The 19,619-nt window shown below is 41.3% G+C and overlaps 1 protein-coding gene and 1 long non-coding RNA gene across 4 annotated transcripts; both read left to right on the forward strand.

The window, feature by feature from the left end:
- The first annotated feature begins 606 nt into the window (after positions 1 to 606).
- Positions 607 to 19,473, forward strand: LOC145458578 (uncharacterized). Of its 3 annotated transcripts, XR_013921163.1 has the most exons (26): positions 607 to 767; positions 849 to 1,002; positions 1,068 to 1,157; positions 2,055 to 2,147; positions 2,214 to 2,421; positions 2,928 to 3,000; positions 3,282 to 3,445; positions 3,842 to 3,929; positions 4,668 to 4,811; positions 6,710 to 6,786; positions 8,217 to 8,371; positions 10,680 to 10,891; positions 11,583 to 11,764; positions 12,887 to 12,974; positions 13,519 to 13,666; positions 13,891 to 14,058; positions 14,473 to 14,599; positions 14,664 to 14,712; positions 15,390 to 15,464; positions 15,776 to 15,910; positions 16,587 to 16,751; positions 16,814 to 16,900; positions 17,200 to 17,307; positions 17,620 to 17,792; positions 18,437 to 19,071; positions 19,103 to 19,473. XR_013921163.1 is itself a non-coding variant. In XM_080336988.1 (25 exons), exons 1-25 carry the CDS (start codon positions 747 to 749, stop codon positions 18,549 to 18,551), a joined length of 3,099 nt encoding a protein of 1,032 aa, XP_080193114.1. In that variant the 5' UTR covers positions 607 to 746; the 3' UTR covers positions 18,552 to 19,473. The 3 variants fall into 3 exon arrangements, 2 of the variants coding, with proteins under 2 accessions (XP_080193114.1, XP_080193115.1); XM_080336988.1 differs by having other exon boundaries at positions 18,437 to 19,473; XM_080336989.1 differs by lacking the exon at positions 15,776 to 15,910 and having other exon boundaries at positions 18,437 to 19,473.
- Positions 6,850 to 7,512, forward strand: LOC145458579 (uncharacterized). Its single transcript, XR_013921164.1, has 2 exons — positions 6,850 to 6,900; positions 6,939 to 7,512. It is a non-coding gene; the product is annotated as an uncharacterized LOC145458579 (long non-coding RNA).
- Positions 19,474 to 19,619: the final 146 nt, after the last annotated feature.

Raw genomic sequence — 19,619 nt, forward strand, 5'->3', positions numbered from 1 at the left:
CTAATAAACCGAACGGAACTGAACTATGTCAAGAGATATTGAAATCACCCAGACGTACTAAACTAAAAGACACACACGATTTCAAATTGGTCTTTATTCACTGCGGGGTGGATTTTGTCTTGTGGAGTTCGGATTGCCAGGACAGGTACATTCGGCGCCAGTCGTCCAACGCTTTTGGACAACTAAACATAATATAGGCTATAGCTTCTCGGAGTCGCATGTTACATGGTCTAACTCTAAACCTTCATATGTCTTGGTAAGTGGTGGCGCGGTAATGACCGACGCCGAAATGCCCATTTCTATAAATCATGAGTATATTTTCCTGGGAAAGGGTATCCAATAATCAAGATATATGGCAACATTAAATCGGGCGCAGGGCGAAATTTTTTCGAAAAGGTTGCATAAATTTCCAAAGAAATACACTATTCACGAAATAATTTTGGGCCCGCTTCGGGCTCGCCTCCTAATTGGGGAGTTTCGGGTGTGGCAATCACGGTCCTGCTGCTTGTTCGAATACTTCGTCCCCTTGTTGTGATCAGCTGTGTGGAAGTGAAGAACACATGATAAGGCACTTGAGCCACACAGGCATCGATGCGTGACACGGCGCGAGTTTGAAAACGCTCAAATCTCTAATCTCGGGCGAGTCTCCTGTTGTTGACCTCCTACTTTTTAAACGCGAAGCTTGGTCATTGCTGGAATTTCATTGAAGATATAGCTATTTGTATGGGTATTTGAGTTGTGCTTTTATGATGGATGAAATCACCAAGGTAATATATCTCGAATTGTATCACTGGTACCCGGTATATTTTTATGTTCCACCGTTGTCTTTACGCGTATTTCGTTTTCAGCGACTAGTGGAGCGCACAAGAGAACGCCAAGAGATTATCAATAAGCAGAAACGACAGTTAGCGGGAATCGACGCGATCCAAAGAAAGCGTCGTCCCCTAGCTCCTCAAAATGAGGAAGAAATCTCTAAAACACCGGAAGATAATGAATCAACTGGTAATGCGATTGATATGCTGTATATGTCTTTGTCATATGATATTTGATCTGGCAAGTTATCGCAGAGATCGGTATTTCGGAATCACCCAGTAAAAGAAGTAAAGTTGATACTGCTGAAAACTTTGAAAATGAGGAACGCTTTACTTCTGACACAGGTATTTTAATTTCACCATATTTCATGATATAATAAAATATATATCACCAAACTATATGATCTCGAGAGAGATGTTTCTTGACATTGTACGGCACTGCATGATGTTTAATAGGGTAAGCTTGATAAATTTATCGATATCCTGAAATGAATTTGTCGCTATAACTAACTGTCACTGTCATTCATGGCATTGGTCACATTCACATATGTCACTACTCGGTAGGCTACTCACTATGTCAGTGTATCTGTGTATGTTTATATCAAAAAGTGAGTGATAACCTATACCAGTACCGTCTGAACTGTGTACTGGTCACCCTGACACTGGTCAGTGGTCATGGTCAAACAATGAGTCCGAGTTTTGGTGCTGGATATAGGAAACGTTTTTTATACCAATCGCTACCGTACTGATACTATGGTTATGTCGAGCACCTGCCTGATTCAATGGTTAGGCACACCTCCGTGTACTGCTCACAAGCTACATCACCATAAGGTTTCCAGATAGGGCCTATACCGACGAGATCGTGTACTGTGGTTTTCTACCTGTTGTATGATCATGTCATTATCAGCATGATCTATCCGAACCATAAACAAAGCTCAGTCAGTGTTTGCGTAACTGACTGACTGAAAAAAAGGATTGCTTTTTCACAGCATTTCCACCATTCAGCCTCATCAGGGATGAATATTCATTTTAATGTTATCGCTTTAGATGTAGTGTAAACATTTTATTTATAAACCATAATTGTGTGACTTCATGTTCATCATGAATATGAGCTACTTGGTGCTGAATAAGTCCATGCCCGTACTGGTCTCAAACTGTTGCAATCATCATCTGAATTATTGGGCCTTGTCGTGCCTAATTACAGTGGTGGAAACCGATGACAAAGTGTGAGTTCTCTTCCAGAATTCAGTGCAAGCTCGAAGAGCAAGCAATCTGGACATGTTAATTTGAGAATGCAAAAACTTCTGACGCAAAGAAAAATTTGGGAAGCAGAAGGTGCGTACGCATTTGTTATGTGTACTGAAAAAGCTCTTGTCTTACAACACTTACTCTCTATTCCAGAGAAGGGCGAGAATATCAGTTTTGACGAGGCGAGTCTGCCTTCCCCTGTGAGACACGATACACCGCCAGTTAGCGCAGCGACCGAGTCGGGTGTTATCAGGAAAACAAGCTCTTCGGAACAAGACGGCAGAAAACGTCGCCTCGCAGCTCTAGCCGCTAGGGTCAAAGGCTGGGAAGATGATATTAGTCATCACGAAATTCCGAAAATGTAAGAACTTTTTGTAGAACTGAAATAATTATGGGAGTCAAGTTTGTCTTGCGATCTAGCTTGAACGGTTTCCTGAATGACTTTATCGCCACTTGAAACTGTTTTTTTCACCATTAATTGTCCCGAAGATCGCCATATTGGCTTTGAAATGTTGATCACCCAATGCCGGGGGACCTCACGAGAGTCCTGCGACCATTGCACCGGCACATAAAATACTTACTGCTGTGGATCACTTGTGGGATTCACCTGCGATAGATATCTCCGGGCCAGTTGATGACCAATGACCATATCTAAAGATTTATGTTCTGTATGAAAAATTGACTTAATAGCCAGCAGAAATTATGTGCTTGCTGAAACACTTGGTCGTTTGTCGGTGCTATTCGATTCAATGCTGTGTGTTGGTACGAATTCGATAGGCAGCTACACTTTGGTAGGGCTTGATATCTAAATTTTGTTGGCCTAAATCGTTCCAAGTTTTTTATGCCTCTACTATCATTCTTCTTCAGTGCGGATCAACGTAAGGCCCCAATTTCAAGCAAGCCGCCCACTGGAAAAACACAAGTCGCATCTGGTGTACCGGTGAGATAGATCTGATTTAGAGATGAGAAGCAGTCATTGGAATGTACAACGCTTCAATATCGCAGCAAGTAATATGTTGATGTCGCCAAATTTATTCTTATCGAAGCTTTTCGACAGACTCTCGCCAGGAGCGAAGCTCAGTAGTCTAACTACCATTAACCTAATTAAGAGAATTTTGCAGTTGTAATTGGGATGTAATGTAGTATACAAGACTCGCGAATGACGTAATGGGCATTTAAGGTATCAACGAGAAACATAATTTCTTATTGAATGTATCGCAGGTGCAAAAACCGTCAGTTCAACAAGCCGTATCCCCAGAACCGAAAGTAGCGCGTCAGGAAAACGAGCTCAGCGTGGAGGGACTGGTGAAATTTGCGGTGGCCGGTAAAGCCGCCGAGAGGAAAAGCCCGGCAAAGCCTACCCGACAGCTGAAGTCTTCAAACACGTATGAAAGAAATTTTGAATTGTTGATAGTCCGTGTAAAGTTGCTATTCCGCGTATCGACCGCATGGAATCCAACCGTGTAACCCCTTACTGGTGTGGAATAAAGGGAAATGCTTTTGACTCTGGTGTCCCTGTGCTTGAACTTGGGTAGAACTTTACGACATTATTTCTACTTACGTACCAATAATGGCTACTCTGACAAGATGTCGTACCAAAGTGCGTGCGAATTATCGAAAAAAATTTCTCCTTATTTTTGTACAAAGAATTATGTTGGCATGAAATATTTTTGTCTTATGCGTGGACTATCGCAGCTCGAGAGTGACTTTGAGAGCTTATAATCTATATTTATTACAGTACCTGCCACTGCCAGTGATTAAAATAATTTGACTCCATCCAGGTTGAGCAACGCTGCAAAGACGGTTGAATATGACGAAGCTGCCATTCAGGGTTCCAAGACTTTACAGCAGAGAATGATGGATCTGCAGGTGCGTGCTTTGTTGAGATAGTCTCGATGTTATATTTAGAAACGGCCTGCTTATCGTAGTCCTGTGATTCTTCTTTACCCGAGTTGTTTTACTAATTCCTACCCACTGAACATTAATTTACAATATAATTTCTCTATCTCCCATGTGAATTGAAACTGGGCTTGTTCAAGTGGTGGCGGGCAGAGTTGTTCAGTAATAAACGACTTTATACTTTTTCAGATTTACTGAAGTGGGTTTGTTTTGCCCGCTGATTCTTTCTACTCTATTGGTTATGTAATGTTTTGAGACCTATTCACTTCTGCTTAAACAGTTAATAGGCAAAGATTCTTACCTTTTTCACTGTGCTTGCAAAACTTTTATGATTGAAATTGTCATAACATCTGCATCATAGTTACTGAACGTATTTTTGAAAATTGCACAATAGTTTCATTTGCGTTTCTTGCGATGACGCAACCTACAATTTCTAGCCACCGGGACTCAACCGATCAAAGTATGCGACCCACTGACCAAATTCTGCTTCTGGAACTACTCCAATATTTTTCAGACTTCACATTTTACTTCTACCTGACGGCCTGACCCCGTGACATAGCCCACAATTTTCTTATTGCCATCACCTTAGTATATTTCCTTCCACGTTGCACGCACATTGAGCCCAAGAATGGGAATCTATTTGCCAGCTATTGCTTAGCTTCCAATTAGCTACAAGCGGTAATCCTGAGTTCAATTTTTTCAAATCAGAACAACGGCATCACCGAGGCAGATTTCAGCGCCGTGAACACGAGTTCGGCGAGCTTGATAATGGAGAGAGCGCGTGCGGAACGCGAGAAAGAGTTGGAGGAGTTGCGCAGCAGGAAAGTACAAGGGATGAAGGCTGCTGACACGGTAATACACATACATGTAGGAACGAATCGGCCGTTAATACTTGCTGATATATCGATACTGTGGCGTCTTTAAAGCAGAGTTATGATCAGAAGTGGTCGGTAACCAATGAACTGTTCAAGTAGATCTTGTCTGCTTCCACTTCTTCGTGAACATGAACATGAACAGAACATGAACAGTGAACAGTTTGTAGGCAAAACCACTTTTGGGGAGTCGAAAGTAGTTTTAAGAGAGGTCTTCATCAGTTTTATGAGTGAAATTGTTGTAGAAACTATATCGTGGTAACTGAATATATATTTGAAGATTGTGCCTGTTTTTTATTGTCATTAGATGTTTTGCTCCCAGTCACAAAGATATATATGACAGTTTAGAAAGTACCCGCCTGTCATTAACTGTTAAAAGCATGCCACCCCTCGACCAAATCTACCTTTGGAAACTACTTACCAGACTTGTAACCAAGTCGCAAGGTGCCTAGTCACAAGTCCATCTCACTTTTATAGTTTTGACGCGAGTCAAGTCTAGTCATTTTCAATTCGCCACTGAGTGAAGTCCAAGACCAAGTCAGTGAGTAGAGGGTCGAGTCCGAGTCGTAATGTTGCGACTCGAGTCCAAGTCATTGTGGTGTTCAGTTTTGAGCTCAATTCGGTTCAACCCACTTTTTTCAGACCTGCTCGAGTGGCATAGAGTGGCTCGCACTCGTACTATCGTAACTTTCCTCAGTCTCCGGCCCAATTTTCCAAGTATCAGGTTTGATAGACAGAACACCAATCACATGGTGACTTTAAGCCTCGAGTCACATGACTTGGTTCGAGTCGAGTCATTTTGTGCATTTAAAAAAATGACTCGAGTCGAGTCACCAAAATATTGTGACTGGAGTTGAGTCATGACTACAGCTATTAAATTACAGCCCTGCTACTTGCTTCAGTAGTTGTGAAAGCCATCATTCTTCACTTCCACGTGAATAAGTTTTAAGCGGCGACGCTAACTGCATTGAACCCCTCTAATAATGATGGCTCTCGACAATGGACGGGCAAAATTTTATATCCAGAATCCAGTGGATTTGAGTTTGGTTGAGTTGTGTATGTAGTTACTGCTATTGAAGAAATGGTAGTGCCTCCCAGTTCAATTCTGCGCCTCCGAAGCGGAAACAAAATTACTGCAAACTGACTTTGGCAAAGCGGCGTGTTATCTGCGTGTCAAAAAGAAACCCTTTCGGCCCTTGTTCACCACCATACTGTCGCATAGGTGACCTCAACATTCCACAAACAGTGATGGTGTCGTGTAGTGCCGAACGCCATGATATGAAATTCTATCAAAGTGCGCTCGCCAAAACAATAAGTGGATTTTAAATCGGTTGCAGCATGTTGGCAAATATTTATTCTCATTCGCAATGCCGAGCGTTTCCTAGTATACGCCCACTCGGCAGGTGCGATGCCAATACGCGTGTTACAATAACGACATTGTGATTGACAACGGACCTCGTTGACCAAAGTACACTCGAGGTAATTTGCGCTGAATTCCTATATTTGCATTGATTACCTTCACCTGTCACCGACAACACATTAGTTACAGAATCAATCGAACACGACCGCAATCACTTTCGCGTGCTTCGTGCAATGGCTAACGCCGTTTGTTGTAGCGAAACTTCTGTAGGAATAAGAGTTTCGTGTTTTGGTGCTTGTCAAACGTATTGCCGGTTGCGATATACAATTTGACATGTAGAAAATGGTGACTCTTTTGTCTATACTGGTCTTGAACTATGCGTTAAATTATGCATGCCCGTTGTAGAGCGTTAACGGTACGAGTGGCGTGCGCGAATGTACGGATATGTAGCAAAACGGCTTGAAACGCCGACGGTTATGGATCCTGCTTTTTATTTGGATTTAAACCTTTCGAAACAGGCCAAAAACGGAGAAGATTCTGCCCGGAGTAAGCTGGACTCTGAAGCAAGCTCTCAATTATCTTGTGACCAAGACCGGTATGTTTCTCTGTGATATCTTTATATTATATGTAGGCTTCTCATAGTCGTGTATGTGTAATAGTGTATATTTACGTGGCGTCCCCGCTCTGTTCTATTCATAAAGCTGTCGGCGTCCAGCGCGATTTGCTTCACGCTACATCTATAATTAGGCCTACTAAAATTTGATTTTGGCGCCTTGCTCAATGACTTCCTGTCTGTTAGAACAACAGAACTGTGTTTCTTACTGATATCGGATACCTTGCCACTTTGACGGATATCAATATTTTACGATTAATTGATCGGGAAATCTTGTTACTTTGTCGGCATGTCACGGTGGGAATCCTGAAACGAGTTATGCGTCACTCGCAATTAGTACATTTAGTTTCACTCGATTTTACTGGAGTTGCCGTGCAACATCGGCGAAAGCTATAATTAAACACAAACTTCACATTACGCACTGATACAAACCATGTCTTGAGCTTGTTGAATCCTGTAATGATTTAGGAATTTCTTTCCGTTCGTCGAAGACGGCCGGGCATATGTTATCCGAGTTTGACGACTTGCGTAGGCTCTGAAATCGTATTCACCGAATGACTTTAGAGCTGATATGATTTTAATTGATGTGTTTGCGTTTAGGCGAATATAATTTACGACTTTGTAAATATGTGCGAGCTTACAGGAAATTGTGTGGCACGGTCAATGTTTAGATTGCTAGTCGTATGAAGATTAGAGGAAATGTTAAAATAGCCGCTGATAAGAAAAGATGTTGACCTTGGCCAGAAATTTTTGACTTTGAACGAGTGTTTATATTAAGTGGACTTGAATATTTGAAGTGAGCTCCTATCACATGGAACTGGTCGATCAGTGTTCACATCCAGAATTATGTCTGATATTTTTTCCATAGTTTCTAAAAGGCAATTTCAAATGAATTTCATGATAAGTTACCACACCTGCCTGCTCACTATCATATTGACAGATTTTAACTGAACTATTAATTAGGTGTTTTTCCAACTACGATTTCTTTACTCCGGTGCGCTATTTAAAAAGGTTGCTGACCCCTATGCATACCATTTATCCTACTAATTCTTGTCATTTATGCGAGTTGGAGCGGTAACTACTCAATTAGAGACGCAATTGTTTATGTTCCGCGGTGTATAGGCCACAAAAACACTGGGTGACACCGGTGTCATTTGTTGATTATATGGATTGTAAAAAATATCAAATACCATTCAATTTCATTGATTGTCAATATTATGGTAACAATAATGTAATTATTTATAAAGTGCCAAATATAGCAGCATTTCATCGCTACGATAGAGGGCTCTACACCAGGGCTATTAAAGTATAAAATGTTTATCGATATGCATGAAAGACGAAATGCGTAGCCATAAGGAAAGAATGAACTCTGTCATAGTTGGCTTTTACTGAGATACGACGGTTGTTTTAAGAATTAGCTCTCAATCGGATGACGAGGTGGGCACCTCTACCTGGAATGATACCGAGATGGAGGGGGATGATGAGGAGGAAGACGGGCAGGAATTGAGTTACACGGATTCCATGTTCGACGATGAGAGCGCCGCTTGCGACGAGAGCAAAGCGTCTGGTAATCAACGTTGTTCGCTATTTCGATGTGTAGGCTAGTCGAGAAATTGGATGTATTTTCAACTGTCGGATGTGGCCGAAGCAGCGATTGATACTGATCAAGTTTGAGTTGTGATTGCCAAGACTACTATTTTGTAGAGCTGGGCAATCGAGTCGCGATTCTTTGGAGACTCAACTTGACTCGAGTCATTTTCTTAAATATGGAAAACGACTCGACTTATTTTGTGTGTTGACTCCGCTTGACCTGAGCTGGTCATATGACTCGAGCTTCTGATGGCCAAGACAGGCATTTCGTTGTAACTTCGAAGAATAGTAAGCTGCCACATTATTGGTATTTCGTCTATCAGTACTGGTATTTGTAAAATGGGGCCAGAAACTGTAATGTGAGGAAAATAACTATATTATCAATGCGAGGCATGCGCATCACACATATCTCTGTTACCTACTTTGATCCTGCAACATGACGAACAGGGCTGTTCAAAAAAAAAAACTTTTTTTCCTAAATCTTGCTGGCTAGGTGAGTAAATCGTTAGGTTGTCTAAAAAGACGATGCACACCAAATTTGCGGTCATTCCAAACGGTAATCGCGGAGTTCTCGCAGTTTGAAAATTTGAATTTACTGAAAAATGCCATAAACAGATTTTTTCAAAATATCTCTGTCAACCTCATGAAATTGTCGACCTGTCTGGAAAAACGATACAAAACAGATTTGACTCAATTCCAAGCTGTAGAAGCGGAGTTATGCAAGTTTTTTTTATGATAATTCTGGGATGATCCACCGATCAAGGATAATCCGAGAATTATCAATGAAAAACTGAAATAACTCCACTTCTATGGCTTGGAATTGAGTCAAATTTGTTTTGCATCGTTTTTGAAGACAGCGCAACAATTCCATGGGGTTGGCAGAAAAATCTGAAAGAATATTTTTTTGGCATTTTTAGGCAAATTCCAAATTTTCAAACTGTACGAAATCCGCGAATATTGGTTGGAATGAATTTAAATTTGGTGTGCATCGTTCTTTTAGGCAACCTACGATTTAATCACCTAGCCAGCAAGATTTAGGAAAAACAGTTCTTTTTTTGAACAGCCCTAATGACCAATCAAGGTTCCAAGGCTGCCACGGTGGAAACAAGGTATCGAAAGTATATTTCCCGCTTGTAACTAAATTTGTTGCTTGGAATAATACCCTCTCATAATGTGACTCGAATCGTTACAACTAATACTGTGTTCTGATTTGAGCATCCTTGAATATAGAGCCAGGCTACTATTGAGCAGAAGAGATCGAGATAGCCGAGTAGCATATTGCGTTTGATATATATATAGGAGTATTTTGTAGCAGCTGCTCTCAGTCGAGTTATGTTCCTGTGGTTTGAAGGTGCGACTTCATTCTGCGGGAGATCCTATGAAGAGGATAGCAGTATCCAGGCAGACGAGTTTCATAGTACAGTCGAGGGCGTCGAAGCAAAACTCTCCGGAGTGACAGGCAAGTTTTTTCAGAATTTCGAATCCCCGGACGGTGTTTGTTGTACCGTACTTATTTCTGTTCATGTTGAGGTATGTATTGGAAAGAGATTGTGTTATTGGGAGGTGGATGTGAGCACTATTGTATGCTGGTATGTGATCAGGACGTAAGACCTGAGAAAATCTACGATAGTTTTTCCAGCAATATCAATTTGCGTAGCTGGTTGGTTCACTTGTACATGTAGCCTATCTTGTTAACAGGATTTCAGATCATCCAGCATAGCAGCTATGGGCAGAATCTAGAAGTTCTAGTAAACTTCATACTATATTCCAATTTGTGACAACGGGAGTAATGGCATATATATGATAATTTCGTTATAGAAAGTATGAATTGTGGAATGTTCCATGGCTAGATCGCATACAGGGGAGCTAGAATACGTATTGTTATGACTTGCAATATGAGTTGTGCAAATGGCCTTGTACAACCTTATAAAGGGAGTAATATTACGCCCGTGTGGTTGTGTTGCGAGTGTCCTGTTTTACTGGAACCTCTGCATTTCTTGATAATTTCACCATGCTTGTGCTAATGTTTTTTGTTTCATATTTGTAAATAGCATCTGAATTTTGCTTTTAGAGCAGTATTGGTGTGTATAGCACAAAATGAAACCTTGTTGTCGACCAGTTATTTGGTAACATAACTGTAAATTTAAAATACAATAATTTTTTCGATAAATTTTAAGAGTTGGGTAACAGATTCATTCCTTTTCTGTTGTCGAAATATTTTCCGTTTGTTCCGATTACTATTCGGCGATACAGATGATGGAAGCAACCTCGTTTCACATTCTCAGTTTCCGAAGTAAGCACGAGCGAAGCTGACATGACAAAACACAAAATCGAGGATGCCGAGTCTCGCGATATCAAAATGGTCGACGAATTGTTCGAGGGGGCCTTGTCGGGCAACGAAGGTTTTTTCCCCTCGCCCCGCACCGAATCTCCGCTGACCGTGGTGTCGCTCACGAGGCAAAAGAGTCGTCTGGAAGTGAAATGCGAACTCACTGCTGTAAGTTTTCCGACGAGAGCGAGATCGCAATGTTACCGGGTTGTTTCTCATGCTTTATGTACTAATAGAAGGGTGTGCGTTTGTGCAGGCTTTCGATAAGTGGGCCATATTGGGGGATAATGCGGTGCAACCGCGTACTGTTCATACGAGCTTACTAGAAAGCGTAAGGCCCACAGAACTGGTTTAGCCTCCGTAAAGTTGGAATTGGACATCTGGTCTTCGAAAAGTGTTCGTGTAAAATAGATTCAAAACTTCACTGTACTTTTCCTTCATCAAAGGCTACAAAATATTAATAAAATGACATATTCAGGCTCATTTCAATATCAATATACTATGTAATTTTATATTGAAGTTATGTACCTCCAAGAAGCTCTTGAAATGACAATTAAATCACATCGCCTGACAGCAGAGAAAGTGAATGTATGTGTATGGCGGTACGCTGTATTATCTGTTGTCGGTTTTGCGGCTGTGAGCCACAAATGTTGGATCACTTCATGAATGAATGTGGCAAATCCTCAATCAAAACATTTCAAGTCTATAATTTTCTTCCGAATTCTTATCTGATAATGTTGGTTGGTGGTATCTGGTATTTCACAATATCATTCGTGACCAAAGAACTGAACTTCTGCAAGTTGTAGCATTTCATCAACCCCAAGTTGCCGCACGGTAGCTGACCCGATTTTTCTCTCAGAGGAATCAAACCTGCAACGAGGCGGAAGATACTCACGCGCTGACGCAGCCGAGCAAATTTCAGCGCACCTGCCTGTCCAGGTCCAACTCCACAGAGTCCATCGTGTCGCTATGCCAAGAAAACGACTTCCCCATGTACACCATTAGCGCTTATCGTACCGACCGAAGGCGACAGTCCGCCAAGTGAGTTTACCGGTTAGAGTTATAATGCAAAATTGGGCAAACCAGATATTTGAATATTGACGTAGGGCCTGGAACAAATTTTGCAAATTAGAATTACATTTACTGAAATCGTAAATTCCCAATTCAGAAGTAAAGAAACAATAATCAAGTTCCTTCCTTTCAAAATTAGAGCTCACTCTCATCAGCATGAGCATGGTAAATGTCTGTACAGCAAGCTTGACTCGTTACGCACGATGCTGTTCTCCTGCGAGAAATTTAATTTGAATTATAGCATAGAACTATTTCGCAAATCAGATCAATGGCATTTCGCTCTAATTGTCTAGTTATCCAAGTCCGCTGAAATACGACTGTTTTAAATTCGGTGACTAGTCGAAAATACGAAAAATACTTTACCAATACTGGCTACCGGATGACATTACATACTGATTTGCCTCTAACGCCCCATCCTCACAGATGAACGCCCATGATATTGATATGCATGCAAATGATATTAGCAATAGAACGTTGGGAACATGTATGTCAACTTGGACTCTGTTGTAATTTTTTGTGGTATCTCCATTTTCCCAAGTGTGAGTTTCGAAAAATTTCATGTTGACCAATCATTTCCATTTTATACTTTTGCGTTACGGCATGGCAAAAAAGTATATCACGTGTATCTGTCTTTCTAAATAACTGCCCATTCAAATATGTGAGGAACACTGCATGTTAGCGTTCTTCACAATGCCTTTATTGACATTACCAATACTACGGAATAGCTGTTTGTTTTATTTGTGTCCGTGTGATATTTGTTTGACATTTGTTAGGGTCATGCAGTCGTGCATTTATGATGTAATGCTTCTATTGCGAATGACCTCAGTTGCCCGAAATAACTCGCTACCATTGTAGTCTGGTTTACCAATTACCTGTATCATTAAGAAAACTTTTTCGAAGTATGCGGTTGTGTAATAGTTTTGTTTGTGGTACTAGGTATATTAGCGAATGCCTCTGAAAGCTTAGCCACTGTAGAATCCATGGAGGTTGATTTGGATTTATACTCTTTTAGGTGTAGAAGCGCAATTTTCGTTTAAGTTCACCCTTTTTTTATAACATTTTAGAGTTGTTATGTGTAATGCTGAAATTTAGATTCGAAAAAAGAGTGGTTCGAAATGAAGCCGAGGCTGCCAAGGCCACTTTACAGAAAAAGGATACTGAGGAATCTATATCCACGCAGGTATTTTATGATTTTCTTTTTTCATCATGAAATCTGATTTGATTGTTTGATGTTGGAACAATTCTGATGATGGCATTGATACTTTCTGTAATTTGGATAAATAAAGGTATTGTAGGGCCTAATTAATTGAGATGTCGATTAAATTATTCTGCATACAGGTGTAAGCGATATTAAAGGTTTTGTATTTGACCTCGCCAATTTGTTTGTCATAAATTATTGTAGCAAATATGTTTTTAATTTCTGTTATTCCTGTTTAGATTTCATGCGATACCGAGATTTCTTGTAACAGCTATCATATATAAAACTTTTCTCCAGTTCTGACACCCCATATATTTTTACCGTGGAATTGGATAGGATATGTCTCCTAGGCTTTCACTTTTTCCATTGCGCAATTTCTTTTTGCTCGAGATCCTACATTTTATATCATATCAATCCGAACCCTTGTTGGCAAATGGCTACAGCTGATCGTAGTATGATTTCGTACCACACCTGGGTAATGTGGGACGATTGAGGGCTAACAAATTTTGGATTATGTTTGCCATAGGATATGATTGCCGACATGATGGAACAAGTTAGCAGACAACAGCGCGTAATACAGCAAGCCAGCGCGGCGTTGAACTGCTGCTACGACGCTCAACACGGAAAAGGGACCGTAACAGAAGTGGAAGCAGAAAAGCTACTACTTATTTCAAGTAAGGCAACTCCATAAGTCTTTGGTGTTTTGACCCTGTTCTTAGCCCAGCTGAGCTCAGCTCACATGCAAGAGATTAAGCTGAATTGGAAATGCTTTCAGGTAGCCTGGCTGCGTTTTTCCGACAGGCAGCCATCGTTGTGACATAACCTTTTTCTCGGCTTGATCTCAAATTTAGACACCACGATGATTGAGTTTGTATATTCGTTTCCTTTCATCCACCAGGTGAGAAAAGGCTGGCTCTTCTCAGCGAGATAAAATCTCTGAAGGACAACAAAGCGGCGAAGCCAGAACCGCAGTACAAGCCTTGCACCGGTGCTATCATCATCAACAACGTCAGATTGCCGCTCAGGACCGAATATATATTTTCGTTAGCGAACAAACGAGAAGCTGGTGAGTGACACGCACTTTCACACCATTTTAGTGATATGTAATGTAAAGTTAAGTCGGCATTCTAATCCTGGTCTAATTTTGATAAACGGTATAGGTATAATTTTAATCCCAGTCTAATTTTGAAAAAAACTAGCTGCAATTCTGATGTAAGTTATCAGATGTGGTCAGTAATGAGGTACAACTCTCTTCGCAGTACTCAAGTAGGTTTTCCCTGTCTGCATCACTTCCTCAAGCGTTCATGATTTATACTGCTTCTTCACACTTTTCGGTTTATGAGGCAAACCTAGAAGTTGAATGCATGCTTTTTACTTACTTTGAAATCTGTAATTTGCCCGCCCCGGTTGTAATACGGTACCGTTGTGCGATACTCTGGTGGTAACAGGGTTACTTACACCGAATACTTATTCTGTCCAGGCGACCTGCGAAATCACTACTACTTCGTGCTGGCTCGACACCGGCATCAGATGTTTGCAACGCAGCTAGTCTCCACTCTCGACGACCTGTCCGGCGACTCATTGGTCTTCAAAGACCAATTTAAGATGTAAGAAACGTACCTGTGAATATATTATTCCCCAGTCCTGTTACGTTGTATCTTTCGTTACCAGTGACGACTTGAAGAGCGACTTTAAAATCACTCTGGAAGTTTATAGTCTGGTGAGTTCTTTAACCAAGGTTTAATAGCGGATATGTGCAACAGCTTGCTATTTTGTGTCTGTTTTCCGATGACTTAGGCTTTGCCTCGGTTATTGCCAGGCTGTGGAGTGCCATTGAGATGTATTTTTAACGTCAAGACTTGATGCACACATCTATTCTGTAGTAAGGTTGCCGTTTTTCATGCACACATCTTTTCGACTTGCGGAGTTAGCAAGTCGAAACAATGCGTATCGATACCATCAATACGGGCACATTTTAATATAATCCCAAACCAAATCTACTTATGAAGAGGGGATATTTTCAAAAATGTTCTATAAACTCATTCGATGGCAGATTGCGCCGACCCTTCACTGTCAAAGATAGCAATTTCTACAGTATCGGAAGTATCTGAAGTGTTTGTTAGATCTTTTTTTTTTGCAATGGATGAATAAATTTCTTTCACTCTCCCTCTCTCGTAAAGAGGAATTGTAATCTGATATTGGTTGGCTCAATTAACCATGGTGTTGCTAGAATTCTATTCATTTTTGGGGCCAGATACATACTTTTTGGCTGTGAAAGTAGCCAAATGGCAGCTCTGAACTGGTCCGTCAACTGTATAGTATTGGGAATGTGGCTAACACTTCCTTGAACAGAGGAGGTTTGTTTTTTTGTGCCTAAACATGGGATTTGTTTTGCAGAATCACAGGACACGGGCGGACGGAGTCCCGATGCAAGACAAGTCCAAAGGAAAACTGTCAGGAATTCTTCACAAGGTATGCGATACACCATTGTAGTAGTCAAACGCTGGTTACTCAGATTCCGAGAGGTGACCCTGTCAATATTTTGAAATATGCAGATCGAGATTTTGTTCAGGGCAGATACTCAAAGAGACTGTGCCAGTTTCAATACATGAGTTTCCCTTACTGATTCTACCAAAGTGCGGAGTCTTACTGATTCCACCAAAGTAACCGGACTGTCTGTGCTAGGCGTAACTATTGAATAGTGTGAGACTAGGGCCGTGTGATTCATCTGGAGGCGTTTTTTTTTTTCGGTGCATAGTCAGTAGTGATTGTATTTGTGTCAGAAAAAAGCGGAAGACGCAAAGAGGGCAATATCGGAGGCGATCGGGAAGACAAAGTCTAAAGTGAAAAGGTCTGCCGTGAAAAATACGACTGGATGTAACATCTTCGCTCAGCAGGATGCTAACGATAGTTTTCAGGTAGAAACGAGTGAAGTAGAGACAGGCCATGATCTTGTGTTAGTTTTCAGAAACAGTAGATGATAGCGAACTGCAGATAGCATACAATGTGTTGATTAGCTTGAGGAGAAGAAATGTGAGCATTGAAATTTGTAGGAATGTAGGATGATGATATTTTTCTGAATTGACTATGAAGTCAAGACATCTCTTGATCTCACTCAGTTTAGCAAATTCAAAATGGCATGTGGAGAAAAAAGGTTCTAGCATCATCTTGCAAAAATAGCTTTCCGAAAGTGCAGTCTTGGAGATCAAATACTATCGTCATGGTTCGATGTTATGAAGGATTTCTAGGAGAGGAAGGAAACTGCAAGGTGCCGGACTTTTCTCGGAATTGCACCCAACGTGAACGTAGTAGAGTTGTATTCCGTTTTATATCGAGAGCAGCAGTTATCAGGATGTAACATTGCAATCCGGCAACGTTCCCCGCAGTCTCTCTAGAATTCGAGACTGCGGTTTTAATCTGCCGAAGAATATGTCGTGAAGGTTTTTCACAGACCTCGGACCGACCGACGTTTTTTCGATCGATCTTCCGTGCCGTTGGTCTTTTTGCCCCTTCGCACAACTTTGAAGATTTGACGATCCCGTTCTGCCGTTGCGGTCGCGTTTTTCATCTGATATCGTCCCTGTTTATTGACAGTCGCTGACCCCGAAAAAGCTGCGTGCTGCCAAGCGAATGACGCACTTGCCATCTATGATGAGCCCAGGCGGACCGAATGCGATACGCATTAGTAACTTTTGCCTGATCGGCAGCGCCACGATCGGTCTGAAAGACATTGCAGGAAGTAAATTTGCTTTGCAAAAGGTAACGGAGTTTGAAACGAAGTTGTCCCATTCCCTGGGATTCACCGTTGTTTCTCTGCGCAGGTGCCTTTTCTGTCGCCGATATCAGGACAGATTTTCTGCAGACTCTCGGCCAGCTTCCATTCCGGTGTCGAGCAGAGGGGGTTCTTGGTGAGTTCTGTTTGTGATTTTTCTCGAATATTTGGTGTTTTGCTTTTGGTTCTTGCCAATTTTTGACGTTCGCAAATTTCCGAATAGTAAATTTTCACAAATTTTCGATTTTGCTATTTTGGAAAATTTTTGATTATCAACTTTTCGATTTTCAGATTCTTGATTGTCCATCTTCTATAAATTTTTGATTTTCACGATTTTTAGATAGCATATATACACAATTTTTCAGATTGTTTTATTCTCACAACAGTCACACCTTTTTGATTTTGACAAATTTTTGAGTTTCAATTTTTTCCCAGACCATGTTTGACGATGTGGGCGGACTCGGCGCTTGGCACAGACGCTGGTGTGCACTCCGACAGGGCAGGCTGTACTCGTGGACTTACCCTGACGATGAGCAGCACAAGGTTAGTGCGACAATCGCTTTTGGAGCATAACTAATCACCATCGCAGCAAACATTCGTCAAGAATATAGTCTAAGGTTTCCTTACACCCTGTGTTCAACTCACGCTAGAAACAATCCGGACCCCGCGTTGGATAGCTTACGGAAATACAAAAACTTTCTTTCAATTTCATCTTGATGGGACTTTTTTTCATAAAAAATTGTCAGTTACAAAAATTTTTCCTGAACTTTTTACAACCAAATACTCCAATGTTTTGTCCTACTGTAGGACTTAACACTTTTTTCGACAGCGATTGCCAATTTTTTTTCGTCTTAGAAACCATTGATGGCGATCTCGATGGCGGAATGCATCAGTCGCGACTGCTCTACGGTGGAGAGGATCTTGTGCGCGAGGCCAAACACTTTCGAACTGCGGACGATGCGTCCAAGGCGGCACGGTGACAAGCAGAATCTGATTTCCGAGGACACAGGATCTGTGATTACGACGCGGTGGGTATTTACCGGGGTTGTTACAAGTCAATCTCACTTTTATAGTCTTGACTCGATTCAAGTCGAGTCATTTTTTATCCACCACCGAGTCAAGGGTCGAGTCATCGTATTTGGTCTCGAGTCTCCAAGTCGTCTGCACTGTTCAATTTGAGTTCAATCCGGTTCAGCCCACTTTCATCCAACCATCGTGTGATATAGAATGGCTTGCATTTATAATATCTCAATTTCCCTCAGTCCTAACAGTGTCTGGCCCTATTTTCCAATTGTCAAGACTGATAGACGACATATCAATGACGTAGTGACTTTACTACTCTTCGAAGTTACAATGAAATGTCTTGGCAGTCCCAATCACGAGTCATACACAATGACCCATGTGCAAGTTGAGTCAATGCACAAATTGACTGTCACGTAATTTTACGGATTCGAAATGACTCAAGTCACCGAAAAAAAGTTCAAGTACTCTGTTACAGACCACCTCCACTTGAATGACAGTAGCAATATCGCATTCTGTTAATGCAAGCTAAAAGCCAAACGTCAGATCAATATGTTGCACTCTCGTCTTTCTGGACTGCTATTCCAGGAATAGCAACCATGGCTTAGCTTGTGCTGGGATTTCCTCTGTCAATTCCAAATTTGCCGTTCAGGCATTGGTTGTCCGCGGATACGAAAGAGGAACGTCTCGCGTGGATCGCCAGTCTCAACCAAGCTCTCGCCGACGTCCGCGCATGGGACACGGAAGCCTTGAAACCTTTCAAGTGAAGCCCATGGGATAGTCGATTGCGCCGAGACTCTGCCCTGGACGAAAGCCAGCCTAGCGGGGCTGTAACCGTGATTTATCCGGGCACATAAGTGTAATTACCTTAACGCCAGTGTTTTTATCGAACTAATTTCATGTGGCAATAATGGAGTGTTTAACGGCCCATGTAACCATAATGCAACGGCTGTGTAAACGATATACATCTGTAAAGGATACCTGATCAACGTTTTAACTTGTGTATGAGTGTAGGTGGGATAGCTAGCTGTATATTACGTCTGTCTCTCGTTAATATAAAGATAGTAAATAGCAAAGTATTTTCTTGTAATTTAATGCATAGTGCCTATAACCCTATCTGCCGTGTCTGTGCACTTTATTCGCGCCTGTTTTTCTCTAGATTTGGTGTAGATAGGTTTGTGCTTGCTGCAATTTAAGCGTTGTGCCGTCCTCTTATGTGCTGTATGGTATTATAGACGTTCTCATCTACACTTTTGTGTATTGATAGAAGTGAAATGGTCCGAATAGGTTCGCAACGATTCGTGATGTATTTTGGCAGTGAGTATTCTATGCTTGGGATACATCCAGACATTCTTCTCATGTTTGTCAATATTGTGCCATAGCTCCCCGATTCAGCTATGTCCATATTTGTACTGGCTGTAAATGCGTTTCTGCAGAACCATAACCTTTATACCATTCCTTTCCCCGTGTCACTTGTATTTTTAGCAGTTTCTTTATTATGCCTGCGTTAAAACGTTTTTGTTGTTGCGGGTGAACCGATCGCTGAATTTGTCTGTTATTTCATTTCCGCTCTTTCTCTGCCGTTTGTGTACATGATTCTATATGGCTTGTAACTCTCTATCTGCCCACTGGCCTTCTCTTAACAGGATTATCTTGTAAAAATTGTAATAAAGCTTGTTTGAAATCTCGGGTTTCTTGTGAAGATGGGTATGTGCTGATTGGTAAAATAATCAAGCAGCCAAGCCTCTCTTGACCTCTATTTGTTATTATCATAGCTGCCGAATGGGATGTTGTCGTGTACAGTATAAGTGTCACTACACATCAGGGCCAGGGAT

Source organism: Botryllus schlosseri, chromosome 16 (genome assembly GCF_051294905.1).
Source record: "Botryllus schlosseri isolate E-star chromosome 16, Bs_hap1, whole genome shotgun sequence".
Taxonomy (NCBI): domain Eukaryota; kingdom Metazoa; phylum Chordata; class Ascidiacea; order Stolidobranchia; family Styelidae; genus Botryllus; species Botryllus schlosseri.

Bases quoted from the DNA above. Each gene is read 5' to 3' on its own strand.
- LOC145458578 (XM_080336988.1), top strand. From the start codon at position 747: ATGATGGATGAAATCACCAAG. The intron at 2,422-2,927 runs GTAAGAACTTTT...ATTCTTCTTCAG, and splicing joins CATCACGAAATTCCGAAAAT to TGCGGATCAACGTAAGGCCC. The intron at 3,446-3,841 runs GTATGAAAGAAA...GACTCCATCCAG, and splicing joins CAGCTGAAGTCTTCAAACAC to GTTGAGCAACGCTGCAAAGA.